The sequence below is a fragment of the Stylophora pistillata genome, chromosome 12, assembly GCF_964205215.1.
Source record: "Stylophora pistillata chromosome 12, jaStyPist1.2, whole genome shotgun sequence".
In the NCBI taxonomy this organism is placed as follows: Eukaryota; Metazoa; Cnidaria; class Anthozoa; order Scleractinia; family Pocilloporidae; genus Stylophora; species Stylophora pistillata.
The window spans coordinates 2001012-2016801 of NC_142530.1; the positions used below are offsets into that span (position 1 = coordinate 2001012).

The 15790-nt window shown below is 41.4% G+C and overlaps 1 protein-coding gene, 1 long non-coding RNA gene and 1 other non-coding gene across 3 annotated transcripts in view; 2 read left to right on the forward strand and 1 right to left on the reverse strand.

The window, feature by feature from the left end:
- The window catches only part of LOC111320838 (uncharacterized), a 40070-nt gene that overhangs the window by 22299 nt on the left and 1981 nt on the right, over nucleotides 1-15790 (reverse strand). The window lies entirely within an intron of this gene.
- LOC111320811 (glycine receptor subunit alpha-2-like) lies at nucleotides 1778-14668 on the forward strand. The gene is made up of 9 exons (XM_088741600.1): nucleotides 1778-2026; nucleotides 2398-2529; nucleotides 3422-3516; nucleotides 4095-4162; nucleotides 5537-5763; nucleotides 6281-6363; nucleotides 6773-6904; nucleotides 12587-12906; nucleotides 13249-14668. Exons 2-9 carry the CDS (start codon nucleotides 2432-2434, stop codon nucleotides 13531-13533), a joined length of 1308 nt encoding a protein of 435 aa, XP_088597726.1. The 5' UTR covers nucleotides 1778-2026; nucleotides 2398-2431; the 3' UTR covers nucleotides 13534-14668.
- Nucleotides 4832-4902, forward strand: Trnag-gcc (transfer RNA glycine (anticodon GCC)). Its single transcript has one exon. It is a non-coding gene; the product is annotated as a tRNA-Gly (tRNA).

Below are 15790 nucleotides of genomic sequence, written 5' to 3' on the forward strand. Positions count from 1 at the left end.
TGTGGATTTTGAGCCATTTTTGGCTTGGAATTGACGTAGATTTTGACCATCGTGGTCTAAATTGCGTATGATGATCCTATTTGTCTTTCTCCAAAGAAATATTAGTGACAGAGAAGTTAACAAATATCATTCCAGTTCAGAAATTTGAGTAAATTTTACCAACTCTTTACTTAAGTTCTGATGCTAAGCTAAAATGCGCTGCAATAAAGATCACTGCCTCATAAATTGGTAACCCCAAAACGACTTTTAAAAGCAACAACTGAAAAGGGAGGTGGACTTTCAAGAACAGGTGTGGAAATTGGAAATGATATGTTTGGCTCTGAAATAGAGCCTAGATTTGAAGAGTCCGCGGCACAGTATTTTTAAGAATTCCTCCATTTTCAACGGAAAAAACCCAACGAAGAATGAATACCACTAGATGGTCATCTTCGAAAAAGACATGTTTTCAGTCTAGAGGAAGGGAGTGACGTTATTCTCGTTTATCAACACTTTTCAGACACAACAACATTAACCGATCCACCATGCTCGTGACCAAACGAAACCACTGAAACCACTCCTAACTGGATATTCAAAAACCCTCGAGACTTGGCCTCAAAGCAGTTGATTTGCGGTTTTTTTTTTCTTAAAGTCAAACAGTGTTATGGAAAAGAAATCTAAGGTCTCTTATTTTATTTTTTTGTAATTGGTTTTTCTGGCGTCAAATGCCTTAATTGAAAATTTCTTACGAAATTCATATACCAGGCTATACATGAATTCAATTTGGAGAATTTATTTAAGTAGCTTTTTATATTGTTTCCACGAGCACTTACAATTAAAAACATGGGTATTATTATGTTACACAAACTAGCCTTACACCCAAAACACAGCATACAAAGAGCTTCGAGGACTTAAAAAATTAGGACTTCTTGATTTAAGTTCGTTTTCTGTAAGTCAGTGTATGTAGTTTTAACAACTGTTTGGCAAATTTATAATCAGTTTCTATACACTTCTTGTGCAAGAATAAATTCATTTTCATGGATCTGCATTTGTGGCATAATATGCCCGATTATGCAGCAGTCTAAGATTGCTTTCATTTGAACTTTGATTTAAAAACCTGCCCATTGCATACGTCAAAAACAATTTATTTCAGGTGTACCTAAAAAGTTGATTAGGTGAAATAAATCGCAAGACAAATTAAAACACAAAACCCATCGAGTTCCCGAGAAAAATTTGACGGTAAAAAATTTAGGAAATACGGGTTCGTAAATTGGTGCAGAAAGTAGCTGAGATGAAAAAAGCTACATTCTTATAAGATTCTTAGCAAATCCTGGACACTTACAAGCGTGATAAGTTGGTTGTGCGAGCATTAAATGAGGCGGTGCGTGCAGTAGGTAATATTGTTCCCTATCAGCACGACAATCATCCATAAATTCTGAGGCACTCCCGTTTTTACCACCGCCGCCTGTTAACTACGATAGATATCACACATATAGACATATTTTCAAAGTACTTATTATTTTATTATTGCCCCGTAACCCAATAACAATACTCGCCAGCTTATAACAAATTCAGCTCGAAATCGTTTCAGAATGACAACTGCCTTAGGTTTCAAGAATGTTATCCACACCGTTCTTTAATCGAAGATCTGTACGCTAAAAGCTATTTCGTCGGACTTTATGGGAGAAGTATTACGCCAAAAATTCCTTTCATGAAGATACCAATTTTATCTTTCCAAGGAGTGATCTTTGAGAGCGTGACCGATTTCACTCGATAAAATCTCCTCACTTTTGATCATCTTTGTTACAGAAGACATAATGCACCCTTTCTCTCCACCATACATATGCTGAAGGTCTTCAATATTTAATGTGAGGTGAAAAGGAACTGATTAAGATTTTTTATCCTGTACTCATGCTATCAACAGATGCCGCAGCCAAAACGCACATAAAGGCGATAGAAAATATCAAAGTTTTTAAGCACTTGTCAGCAGAGGGTCGCTGAAGGACTATCAAAGAGTGTCACACCGAGTGAAACTAAGTTCATTTAAAAGGTAAATCTAAAATTTAATGAAAAGGACACGTAATTTAATGACGTAAAATAATAATTATTGAAAATTTAGTCTTAAGGCATGAATCTGGGAGTTTTTCAACCGCTTTCGTCCAAAAAAAAAGGCTTTTTGCCATTTGCAAAGGGGCAGAAAAAATATTGTCTCTACTCCAAAACTTAACTTCGCAAAAAATTTATTATTGTACCTGCATTCTCAGGTGCCCGCACGCTTATCTGTCCGGATACGTTTTGTAGACAGTGGAAGGCTTTGAATGAATTCTTTTTATTGTCTTCAATTTATTTGCCTCGACCCAGGATCTCGCTTTTCTTCATTCATTCAACTTTTGATCTAGGTTTATTTTTTTTTACCTCTAGTATAGTCTTTCAAACCGAAAGATCTACGGCGATCATGGGACTTCCTACCACAAGAGAAGTCAACTTTGGTCTATTAGTGATAATAGCCCTCGTGACATTTAGCCATTGCGGAAGGTCCTACGATTTTCAAAGGCAAGCAAAACTTATTTTGACGATCAAAGATCGTCCTGTGAATTACAAACATCCTCACTGAACTATGAGCAATTACTATCAAGATTAATAATTAATACTTGCCATTTATAACCATCATTGAAAAGACTGAAAAGTGTAACCTTAGAAACGAACACGTACACAATGACTTCAATTTCGTAGTGAGAACATGGAAGAATTATTTTCAAAACCGGCATATTTACATTGTATTAAGGACTTATAAAAACAGCTCATTTGTATTCGATTTCGTGTGCTAAATTTCCTCCGATTCGATGAAGTATTGTGAGTTGCAAGACGATCGAAAATAAAAAACGTTGTTTTAGAGTGCCTTCCAAAGGATCTCAGTATTATTGGTGGCTCGTCCGACCAACCATGGTCACTCGAGCTGTTAAAATGAGGAAGTTTTTCTTTGAGTCCGAAGGGAGGGGAGGGGAGGGAAGGTAGACAATGGAATAGACAGGAGGGGGTGGATAGTTCTGGTATTTTGCTTCACTGTAAAGGAACACTCGGTAATTCGGTAATCCGGCAATTCTCTGCAAGGTATTATGATAAAGTTCGGAGATAACGAGCGCTGACATTCGTTGAAAGAGCATGCTCTATCAGATTACATAACGCGGAGCTGGGGCCTAAGCAATCCGGCTCGCCATCTGCCAATTTGGAAGTGGACTCAGGAAATAGGGACAAATACTTGACTACGTGTCGTGTTTCTCCCTACACTTCTTTAGTGCTCTAGCCGTTTTCTGCGTGCTTTACAACAGAACAGCACACAGTCAAGGCTTCACTATTTGTTAATTTCAATGAGCTCACTGGGTGCAACGTGATCAAATACCGTATCTCGCCGTTTTCGCTAATCTTGTCAATCATTTTTATACAGGACTGAATCTTTTGCTTCTACTGACCAGCAGTTAACGAAAGACCTACGACATCTATTGAAGAATTACGATTCTCGAATCAGGCCAAATTACACAGGTAAACATGTGTCTTTAGCCGTGTTCTACTTGTTCAGTTTCTGTTAATCAATGTAAGCCTGCTTTGTCTACATTCCATTAAGAGCCGAGTACCCTGGCCTAATACAGTAGTCGCTAGACTCCAAATCTGAGTGAAGAGGTCGTTAGATTCAAGCTCTATTGGTGGTTACTTAGTTGTGATCTTCATAAAGATAGTCTAAACGTTTTACAGGTAGTACCAACAATCTGCAACAAATTAGAATTTCATATGGAAGAGGAAGAAATGTCCGCACTCGCTCAAAGCAAAGACTGAAACTAAAGAAATTCCCTTTTAAAAGAAAACAGAATTGCAAAGCCTTTAGCAAAATGTATCCCTGATCGTCTTATTCAAACGGAAGATTAGACATGAGAAATACCAACATTTATGTCACTCACAAACGGTTCAGACAAGGCAGTGCCGAGGAAAGGTTCAAACAGTCTTTTTCCGCTCGCGTAAACATGGTTTTACATATCTTTCGAAAGAGTAGACACTGTAATGAAGACACACAAATGACCACGACTCAGATGCAACCTAATAAGCCTTTGTTGTTTTTACTGCAGGTCACCCAGTCGAAATCCATGTTGATTTCTCAGTGGCATCCTTTGGAAACATCAGAGAAGTGGACATGGTAAGTATGCAGTCAGTAACATTTTCTGGTATGAAGCGATATACTATAGTACCAGAACATCTACCTGTCTTTTCAGTATATTTTTACCTCTTAGAATTCTCAGATTAATCTTTGAGGGTATTTCAAAGAGAATTATTCTCCATCAAGAAGAATAAATTAAGCAAAGGGAGGCACTGACCGTTTTTCTATTTTTTTTTTTAAGGGTAATCTCACGTTTTGAAAATCGACCTCAAATTTGAGGTGTGATAAATTTGGCCACATACAAGCCACAAAAACCTATTTCTTTGTAGTAGAAGTTTGAAGAGAAGTAATGATGAATAATGGCCATGTGGGAAGGTGTTACAGGGGACGTCGGGCTTCTTTAAGCATTCGCTTGGGAATACAATTTTCAACTTTTAATAATGATATTTTTAAACGCCAAACGTCTCTACGAGCTTATTGACGAGTGAACAGTTTCAAAGTCCAAAAGCACGGACCAAAAAATTAAAAATCTATATTAAACAACAAACATATGTATGAAATACATATATATGAACTGCGGTTATGAAACGTATATGTGCACGATCCTTCGCAGTAAAGCACTATTTAAGCAATAGTGAAAATCAGACCTGAAAAAATTTCAGGCCTGTAATCTACATTATTATAAATTTTTCCCTACATACCCGTCAAGCACTGGTGGTTCAGTGGTAGAATTCTCGCCTGCCACGCGGGAGGCCCGGGTTCGATTCCCGGCCAGTGCATAAGTTTTGAAGTTTTAGTCAGAAAGCATTACCCCGGTCGAGAATTAAGCTCCTGTTTTCCGACAAGTTTTTAATTTTGGCCGCTGAATGATCAATGCCGAGAAGTTCGGAGCTACACACCTCTCCAGAAAACCTTTGTAGGTCATAATAAAAGACCTGTCATTTCTGAACATATTAAACAACCTCTTTCCAGCTTTTTCCAAGTTTTCAAAACAGGTTTTTCACTATTTACATAGCTTGGTAACAAACCACAACAAAGCTTCGAGACCTCACTGTTACTCTAGCCGGAGGCGCTTAAAGCTTAAGATAAGGCTGTTTAAAGTATATTCATCCAAGTTAAGTAAAATAATTTTAATTGAATGTCGTGGAACTAAAAACAAAAGTAATCACTGGCCACGACTAACGTAGGAAAATACTACAAGGAATCATTTAGAACTCAAGCAAAAACAAAGCGCGGGAAAACGTGCGTGACCAAGTCGCTGCCGCGGGCCTTTCCTTGGCGTCTGATTGGCTGAGAAGGAAGCACAAGTTTTCACAACCAATCACCTTTGCACAATAGAGAAAAACTAATGCAATTTAGATTGATGTCCACTTTCAATGCGAAGTCTGCTCCAATATGATGCTGTATTTGCAGGAATTTGGGCTGGACATGTTCTTTCGCCAACGTTGGCAAGACAGTAGGCTTAGTCATAACATGACAACTATGATAACCCTCACAATGGGAACGAAACACCCAGCTGACTACATCTGGGTCCCAGACACAATGTTTGTGGACGCTACTAAATCTCACATGCACAATGTCCTTACTACAAATCACAAGGTGGATATCTCTCCAGTGGGAGAGGTAAACTGGGGAACGAGGTTAGTTTATGACCCCGATGTATCCTGTCTATTTTACATGAAAATGCCTCTTCAAGAATGAGTGCTCACGCAGTTCTATAGAGAGCTCTACCTGACTTAAGACTGTTGATATTCGTTTGGAATTGTGATTGCGAAATGAGGTTGTGCCGTAATGATAATTTTAGAGTTACCAGGTCCCCTCTTGGGTCTTTCCAGTTTCAGAACCGATGCCTCTTGAGCCTCCAAATCTTGATCATGCAAAGTGAATTGATGAAAAAAGAATAAGAAAAAAAAGGACGCGTTGAATTAACGGTTGATGCGCTGGACTCTAGGCCGAGAGGTCCTGGTTCGAGACCAAGCGAGGTCGTTATGTTTTGTTTTTGGAGAGGAGATACTTTACTCTCACAGTGCAAGGGAAAAGGTCCTGGGAACGGTTTTGACTTAAAACTACTAGAGCGCGATTCGACTCTCACCATACGACCGGGAAACATTGCTAAGATGACAGCTGTGACACCTTTTTTTCCACTTTAATTAACAGAGCAACTCTGACAGCAAGGTGCCACATGAATTTCCGCACGTTTCCCATGGATGAACAAACTTGCTCCCTGAGCATTGTGAGCTGTAAGTGCCGCACAGTTTTTACAATTACCCAATGTGCATAACTGACCAGAAAACAGGAGTAAGTTTGAACGCAAGGACCACGCGATGGGCTAAGTTTTCCCAACCTTTCCCATCGAACCAAGTTGGAAAGAAAACCTGAAATTACGCGAAACGGATGGTTTGATTTAGAATTGTTCTTTTCCCCTGTTTTCCCTTTTTCTTCAATGTTACCTCACTTAAATATTTATGAAATGTATCATAGGCTGTGGCGATCGAAAGCACTCTAATATATCCACTCAAATCGGCTAAAATTTTTCAGGAATACGCGTACGAGCTCCAAGCTTTCTGAAATGAAAAACGGATAAAGTCACGAACCTGGACGTCTTTCCATACTATAATAATTTTCTCCTAATCAAATACATTTTCACAGATGCCTACCCTACGAACCATTTGATTTTCACCTGGAAGTCCGACCCAGGCGTGATTGTATTGGACAAGGAAATGGCGCAGTTTTACATGACGAACATGTCTACCGCTGTATATCGAGTTCAGTACGTTGCTGGTGAGTCGAGTGATCAGGTGTATCGAAGCCGTTCCGATGCACATGCGCGTTTGTCGCCGACGTTTACCTCCTTTCAAACCTTCGTTTGTAACTTATCACAAAAGTTAAGGAGAAATCAAAAAGTAAATATGTTGTGATACATTATCCTACATACATCTCATCTCGTGAGCAAAATGAAACAGGGGAGTTATACAATCCAGCTTCACGCATAACAAATGCCAGGATATAGTCATTATTGGGGGAGTAAGCTAGTAAGACGAGATTTAGCGGTACTTTGTGAAAAGAGTCAAAGTTTTCAGGGCGCATTCCGACTTTGTTTTGTTAAAATGACTCAAAAGAAAACACAACGGCCAAAGTAAGATATCACAAAGAAGCTATGAGATTTCAACGAAAACTTGAAAAACAAGCGAAATGCCTGAGGCCCGGGAAAACGCAAATGCCTCAAGAGTTCTTTTTTCAGTTCTTAATCCGATTGGTCAAGAAGGTGGGGCTAGATTTGGACAACAATCACAGAAGGAAGCTGTTATGTTCGGTATACAAACTCTCAAATGTTACACAGATTGGTGAAAAAACAAGCCTTTAATAAATCCTCTCGGGTTTTCTCTGCCGCTTGCCAGTCAGCGGCCTTTACAGGACTTCGTGTTACTACATCTCCTTTCCTTTTAAACACGAATAAGTATAAACAGTCCTAAGAGTTCTTAAGAACAGTTTCTAACATTCTTCGACGTATCTCTGTGGTCTTTTACTAACTCCTCTAGGCCTGAGACGATTCGACCACGCTTCCGTCTGTGAAGACTTGTACTCTACTGTTTGGTTCCCAAGCGGGGTAGGCAAATGTCGGGATGCTTCTCTGATCGCATCGGGTATGTCAGGAAAGTCTGGTACTGGGCTGTCTTGAATCGCAGCAAAGTAAGTAGGAAGGTCTGTTACTGGGCCATGTCTCATAAATGGTTCAGGGCTGTCACGGCTTCTAAGGGCAAACGAGGAACGACGACCATCCTTGGGAGCTCTTCGAGTCATTCTCCTGTTTCTTCGCACTTTGCCATTTGGTGTCTGAAAAACTACAGATCTTGGACGTTCATGTGGCTTGATCACAGTTCCCTCAACTTTCATATCTGGGATCCACACGCGATCGCCAGGGAACAGTTCCTCTCCTTCATGGACTCTGTCTGTGGTCGTAGTAGGACTTCATTTTGGTTCGGTATTCTCTCTCTTTCTTCTTGACCTAGTCATGGTCGGGGGTCTGTGGCAGCAGCTCATCGTGACAAGGAATTCTGGTGCGTAACTTTCGGCCCATGCTGAGTAGGGCTGGTGAGTAGCCATTGTGTAATGGAGTATCTATGTAAGTCAGTAGAGCTAAGTATTCGTCGCTACTCTTATTCATGATCCTCTTCATGGTTTGCACGGCACGTTCGACCTCTCCATTGGACTGGGGATAATTGGAGAAGAAGTGATGTGCTCAAAGTGCCAGTCATTAATTAGAGAAGGTTGTAAACTCGCGTGAGTCGAACTGAGGACCATTATCAGTGAAGAGAATCTCGGGAATCTCGTGTCTGCTGAAGATCTTTTTTAATTGTAAGATGGTCTGGCAAGTGTTCACGCTTTTGGACACCAAGCAAACCTCTACATCTCCAGAGAAATAATCTATGGCCATGAGATAGGTCTTGTCCTCATGCTGGAAGAAGTCCACGCCAACTCTACTTTATGGTCGATTAGGAAGCGCAGTGCCTTTCATTGGCTCTATGCGTTCTCTCCGGTACTTCTCGCTAATAGCACAGCTTCTCAAAACCTTGCAAATGTCGTAAGAGATCCCCGGCCACCAGACTGACGAGGCAGCATTTGCGTGCGTCTTGGTTATGCCTTGGTGTCCATCATGTAGGAGTCTCAGTACATCTGGCCTTAGTTTAGGGGGAATAATTAGTCGACGCCCTCTCAGAAGTAACCCATTATGGAGGGAAAGAGTACCGCATTCACTCCAATACTTTGCCACTAGCCCAAAAACGCGGCGTTTCTTCTCTGGCCACCCATTCTGTACATACTGCATCGTCATTGTTCATTTCACGGCGGATCTCATCCAGTCGCTGACCCGATGCCGGTAACGTGACAAGTACTGCATTCACGTAGCACTCTACTTCATTGAGTAAGTCATTCCATGACTTGGATGCAGGGGCTTCGTTGTCCTGAGTAGATCTGGACAGTGAGTCGGCTGTATACAGGGCCTTACCAGGAACGTGTTCGATCGCAAAGTCGAATCTCAGGAGTCTCATTCGAAAACGTTGAATGCGCACTGTGAGCTCATCGATAAGCTTGGTGGAAAACAGTGGTAATAATGGCTTGTGATCTGTTTGTACTTTAAATTTCATTCCGACCAAAAAGTCTGCCCACTGTTCTAGTGTCCACGTGAAAGCTAAAGCCTCTTTTTCGATTTGGACATAGCGACATTCAGTTGGGTCATGGACCTACTAGCAGTTACGGTCATGGACCTACTAGCGCAGGCAACTGGCCTCAGTTCACCAGATGGTTGCTTTTAGATAATGACTGCACCATGTCCAGAACTGCTTGTATCTGAGGAAACAGTTGTTTCCTTTTCTGGGTCATACAGAGCGTGTGCATTCTCCGAAGCCATTTCTGTCTTCAGGCGTTTGAAAGCTTCTTGTTGGGCTGGGCCCCACACCCAAGCATTTTCCTTCTTAAGCAAGTCTCATAGGGGCTTCGTTTTCTCCGCAAAATTTTGGCTAAATTTCATAAGATGATTGACTAATCCTAAGAATCGTCTCAGGTCCACAATATCCTTGGGTTCTGTCATGTCCACAATGGCTTTGACCTTTAAGGGATGTTTCCTCACCCCCTGACTGTCGAGGATCTGGAGCTTTCAGGAATAGAGGGGGTGAGGTGTCGTATGAACGATATTCTAATATCGTATATAATATTTGATATTCTAAAATTTGCAGTATTGCAGCCTGCTTTGGGGGAAATAAACACTTCTCGCGGTTGAGCGAAAGTCCTCTCTCTACTAGCCTGTCGAGAACTTTTCTGAGCCGCTCATAATGTTGGGTTTGGTCTTTTCCCATGATTAGAATATCGTTCATACGACACCTCACCCCCTCTATTCCTGAAAGCTCTTGATCCATCCTCCTTTGGAAATATTCGGAGGCTGATGATATTCCGAAGGGCAGACGTTTAAACATGAATCTTCCGAAAGGCGTAATGAAGGTAGTTAGCTTAGCACTCTCTGAGTTGAGGACTATTTGATGAAAGCCTGAATTGGCATCAAGCTTGGAGAAAACTGATCCTTCTGTAAGACTACCGAGTGTCTCTTCGACAGTAGGCATTTGATACACTTCACAACGAACTGCTTGGCTGAGCTTAGTAAGGTCTACACATAACCGAACATACCCATTCGCCTTCGGCACTACCACGATGGGTGAACACCAGTCGGTCGGCTCGTCTACCGGTTCTATGACGTCAAGTTGCAGCATGCGTTGTAGTTCAAGCTTTATTTTCTTCATGAGGGGTAAAGGAACCCGCCTTGTAGTGGTCAAACAAAATGGTGTGACCCCATCCTTCAGACGATGATAGTGTACTCACCTTCCAGTTTGCCTAGGCCCTGAAAGAGCATCGGGTACTGCTTCACAGTGTTCTCCTTTACGTCCAGTCGAGGTGGAAAATCAGGAGACCGCGAGTGCTCGACTGGATTGACTCTGTAGGTTCCTGGTATTTCACGAGTAAGGCCAAAGCTGCGAATTGCGGGTATCCCGAGAAGCAGTTTGGATGCCCCTTTGACAATGTATACTCTTTCCTGGATTCTGGTTTATAATAATAATAATGGTTTATTAAACTTTTCTTGCAGTAACTTACTGAATTAACGAGTTATGATACAATGAAAACTTAATAAGAACGACTATGTACATTTCTGTATACATTAAGTACAAGTTATATACACCACACGGAACATACATCACATTTGTTAAAAATACTTAAAATTTAAGAAGTCTTCGGTGCGCTTCGTTCTACAGGTAGTAACGTTTCTGTAACGATACAACTGGTCTGATTTGTGTCTGAGGTTATAGGGACAAGTATCGTCTAAGCGTGTTGGTAGAATAGGTTGGAGAGGGTGGTTTGAGTCCTTCATTTCGCACATATACTCTTTACATATCTTATCTCTTCTATACGCAAGGGTCTCCACCCATGCTAACTCGAGTTTTTGTGCAAGGCAAGATTCATAAGCGCAAATCCAAGGGTCCTCAGGAGAACATCTCCTGCTCCAACAAGCTCTCTGTCTGCTTTTGATAATGGCCCATACGATTCCTTGTAAAGGGACTCCGGCATTACAGATACTTTAGCACCAGTGTAAATACACCATGTTAGCTTCTGGTCTTGAACCCTAAGCTTGACATACCAACTAGAGTCAGAGGTGGAGGTTTGATGAATGGTGGCTGGTTCTATGTTGGGTGTTATAGGTAAGGAAATTGAACTGGGCGTTGTAACTACTCCAACAAATTTGAGGCAAAAATCACCCTCAGTTTCTTAAACTTGACTAACCAAGTTAACAGGTGTACTCCTGCATTTTTCAGGAAAATGTCCAATTTTGTTGCACTTGATGCATCTCGTTGTTGCAGCTGGACAATTCCTCCTACCTGGGGGGTGCTGGCGGTTGCAGTATCCGCAACTTTTGTCGCGTTCCTGGAAGGGTATCTTCTTAGGATCTGGCTTGTTTCCCTTATAAGCGCCGTTTCCGCTGTAAGGAGCTATCTCTCGTTTTGTGATACTCTCGATCTTGCTTGACTCTTGCAACACACGTTTCGTAGCTTCCTTCAGTGATAGTATTTGAATAGTCCTGTCCAGTGAAAGGGCTGCTCCCTCGTTGTAAAGTTTGAGCTTGAAGCTGACTTCCTTGCAGGAAAAGGTAAGTTTGTCCCTTACCGCTTACTCATAGAAATTTGCGGGAAACTTGCACTCAGTGGCTCTTTCTTTGAAAATGACAACCCAAGAATCAAAGGTTTGTGTCCAATCTCGTGTGGGGTGAAGACAAAATTTCTCTCGGAGCATGAGTTGAGGGTCTCGTTTGTGAAAGTATTCGTCGAACTTTGCTAAAACGGTCGCATAATCGTCGCATAATTCGGCCGGGAGTTTGTCTTCTCCTCCCGCGGGATCGTCACGCTCGGGTAAGTAAAGGAAGTGATTCAATAGCAGTCCTACCTTCATTTCGTCCGGTTTCTTCGACGCTCCGGTTGCCTTGAGGTAGATTTCGAATTACTGTTTCTATTTTCCCCACGAAAAGGCCGGATTTCCCGTCGAAATCTCCAGGGGCTCTGGTGGTTTTACCTGAAAGGCATGCCTTCCGCCATCTTGTTTGAGACCACGTGCGAGGCACAACAAGTTGATTCGTCCTTTTTTTTTTCTCTGCTTTGTCCAGCTGATCCGCTCGCAAAATGGTTTCGGCTAGACTAGTATTCGTATCCCGGTCCTGACACCATGTTATGTTCGGTACACGAATTCTCAAATACTACACAGATTGGTGAAAACACAACCCTTTGATAAATCCTCTCGGGTTTTCTCTGCCGCTTGCCGGTCAGCGGCCTTTACAGGACCTTAGGTTACTACAGAAGCAACCCTTATTATTTACGTTTCTCACTTGACAAGTTGTCTAATTTCACGAATTCTTTTCTAATTTCCAACCAGGTGAATACTCAGTTCTTCAGGCGACGTTTACATTCAAAAGAAGGATGGGTTTTTATTTGATACAGATATACATCCCCTGTATAGCAGTGGTCTTTGTGGCCTGGATGTCCTTGTTTGTCGACAGCAAAGCCACCCCCGCCCGGGTGGGGTTGTGCATCACAACACTTTTGACAGTTGCTACCATATGGGGCTCTGTCAACTCCACTATGCCGAGAGTTTCGTACGTGAAAGCTATCGACGTTTATCTCATGACAAGTTTCTTCTTCGTTCTGTGTACCATGTTGGAGTACATTATCTTGATACACAAGGAAAGGGCAAAGGTATTGAAAAGGCATTAATAGTTTCATAACTTAGCTAGTAAATTCACGCAATCAAATTCAACTTCGCAAATGATGCGTACTTCGTTTTACTACTGTGAGCGTTGATGGCGTGAATGTGCGCAATAAATCGCAACATAGGGAACTTCTAGCAGTACCGCGTCAATATGTTGTAAAACTGAATCGCATCCTGCGTCAGGTGTGCATTCACTGAGATTTGAAGCATCTAGTGGGTTGAAGAGCACTCATATAAATCTTTCATGCTCTCCAAACTTCAACATTAGTAGCGTATTATTACCGAAATTAAACTTTGCATTGAAATTTTTTTTTCTCTGACATTTCCAGAGGAGTTTTTTAATGCTTAAGGCACCATTTCTACAAAAGAATCATCTGCATGAATCTTACGGCAATTTGAGTAGTGATTACTCGTGTTACAGAGGTGGGCTGTATTCGATGGAAGAAGCAAAGACTCACTCGCCCGGCAAAGAGTCTCCAAAGGATGATTCATCGCCACCAGACAGCAAAGAAATCAATTCCAAAGACGTAGAAATAATCGCGAGAATAGCTTTCGTCATTGCTTTCACAATTTTCAATTTAGCCTATTGGATTGCCTTGGTTTATTTTGTTTGAGTAGAGAGCAAGTTCTCACTTCTTGGAAGTAAAGGCTTGGTGAGCACATAGAAAATGCTTCTCTTATACCAGCTTACACTTGTCGACCAATTGCTCACGCCTGAAGAAATGTCTTGTACTATTACAGCCATGACAATAGAAGGAAAGTGTAAAGGAAATAGCCGAGTTCGACAAAACCCAAGAAAAGATCGGGCTTTGTCTGTGATCGTACATCTCCCGAAACATCTGATTTCAGAAACGAAAACACTGGAGAGGTGGTTGTGTCGTAACTTTTTAGGAAATCGTTGGATATTTTCGGAACGTCCTCGGGCTTCTTCGAAAGGATTAGGTTTTATCAAATCAACATGAAATTAGCCAATAAGGATTAGCAAATGATTCCTATAATTGTATAAATGCGTAATAGCTACAATCAGCGTCAAAATTAGTTAACACATCATGTGTGAAGAGTTCTATTTGTGTAGAATAGCAGTCCTGTTTCTACCGCTAAATCTTTTAATCTTAATCTTTTTTCTCCAAATTATTAACAGATCCCCTTCCCAATTCAACTTTGGCTAAAAATTCATGGAGTCACGATACAAAATTGTTTTATGGGGGAAGGCGGTCAGTAGGTTAACTTAACGAGGGCAAAAGAGTTAAAATTGAAGGAATGGGGAGGGGGGGAAGTGAAAAGATTAATGTCTCAACAAATTTGTCGCCGATTGTAGGTCACTAAGCTGAATGAAATCATTTTGACTATGACCTACTTCGCTTTTTAAAGCAAAAGTTCAGTGAAATGCTCTCCAGTGTGGTGAGATAAAGACTTTTTGACCCAAATAAGATTTCGGCGCAGATACTGATTAATGTAGCCTGCGCGAATGAGTTAAGCCCCCACGCGAGTAGAAAAATCCACGTGCGCGTACGCTTAGAGTATCTGCTTTCTCGCATGCACGTCTCACTCTCTTTATCTGAGAGTTCCTGGAGCGCAAGCTATGAGAGTAGAATCATTCGTGTTAAAGTAAACCTTTTTTTACGTCCCTGTTATAACATATTGACTTTTAAAATATGGTTTTTTTTTCCCTAGAATCTTATATTACCGCATATATTGTTTAATTGTAGTGGAAAATAAATAAGTAAATAAAGATAGACCCTTATTTAACTTTTCCAGTTTGCTGGTTGAAAGTTGGCGTATTCAACAAACCCTTTTTGGTAATTGCTAGTAATTCAGGCTAAAAAAAATTGGGTTAAAAAAGGAAAAAATGGAAATATATCGATAGCCAGGAAGTCAAGTTTCGAAGTGGTTTAAACCTAAAATGAGTCATATTAACATAATATTCGAAAGACTGACTGCCCCCTTCTAAGTTAGCAAAATAGCTTTTGTCTTCAGAGGAAAAGCACTGGTCGTCTTGTCAATCTGAAGAATGTAATGTAATGCACCCGTGCGTCTAGTTGTTAGTAATCTCGTATCTAGATAAACTGTGACTGAAATGGCTTGGCCTTGGAAGGTCTGGGTATGTACTGCTGGTACTGTATACAATAGCGTCCCACCCTTCCCTCCACATTGACTGTATTTCTATTTTCTCCCGCGAGTACGAATCAAATCCACACTTTTCGAATAGCATGCTTCGACTTCCGTCTAGCTATGAATGGAGGTAATACAGCTTAGGCGGCAGATTCTTACGAATAACAGTTAGGAAATTTCGATTTCACTTGTTTCCCTTGAAGGCAGTCAAGAGGCACTCTAATTCATTGACCCCAGCCTGCGGGTTTTTGGATTCCAGATCCCCAGCAAACCTTCCTCGACTCGTCTCAAATCTTCCTGCGGAGAAACGCACGACTAGACTTTCTCACAAGTCGCGCTTTTGAGCGCGAAGCGCGAGCCGAGCCGAGCCGAGCGAGCGATAGCGAGCGAAAGCGCGAACGACTTTGAGAAAGTCTAACGCACGACCTGCAACGCTAATTATCATAAGCTCCCTTGCAGAACTCTCTCCGGCTCCCATCGATCAAGGCCCGAAGAAACGCTCATGTCGACGTAATAACAATGAAGGACTACTCGCAGGCTATTCTAATCGTATAAAGGCTGATTGTTTCGAAAGAAATTGTTTGGGGCTGCGTCGGTGGGAGTAACGAAATAACTTGGATATATCAACAAAGTTGAAGTGGTAAATTGGCCACCGTAACGATTGCAAAAGTTGACGTTTCGAGCGTTAGTCCTTCGTCGGAGCGAATGTATTCTAATCGTAGCCATTTTCTAACTTTCCATGTTAAGCAAATCTCGCAT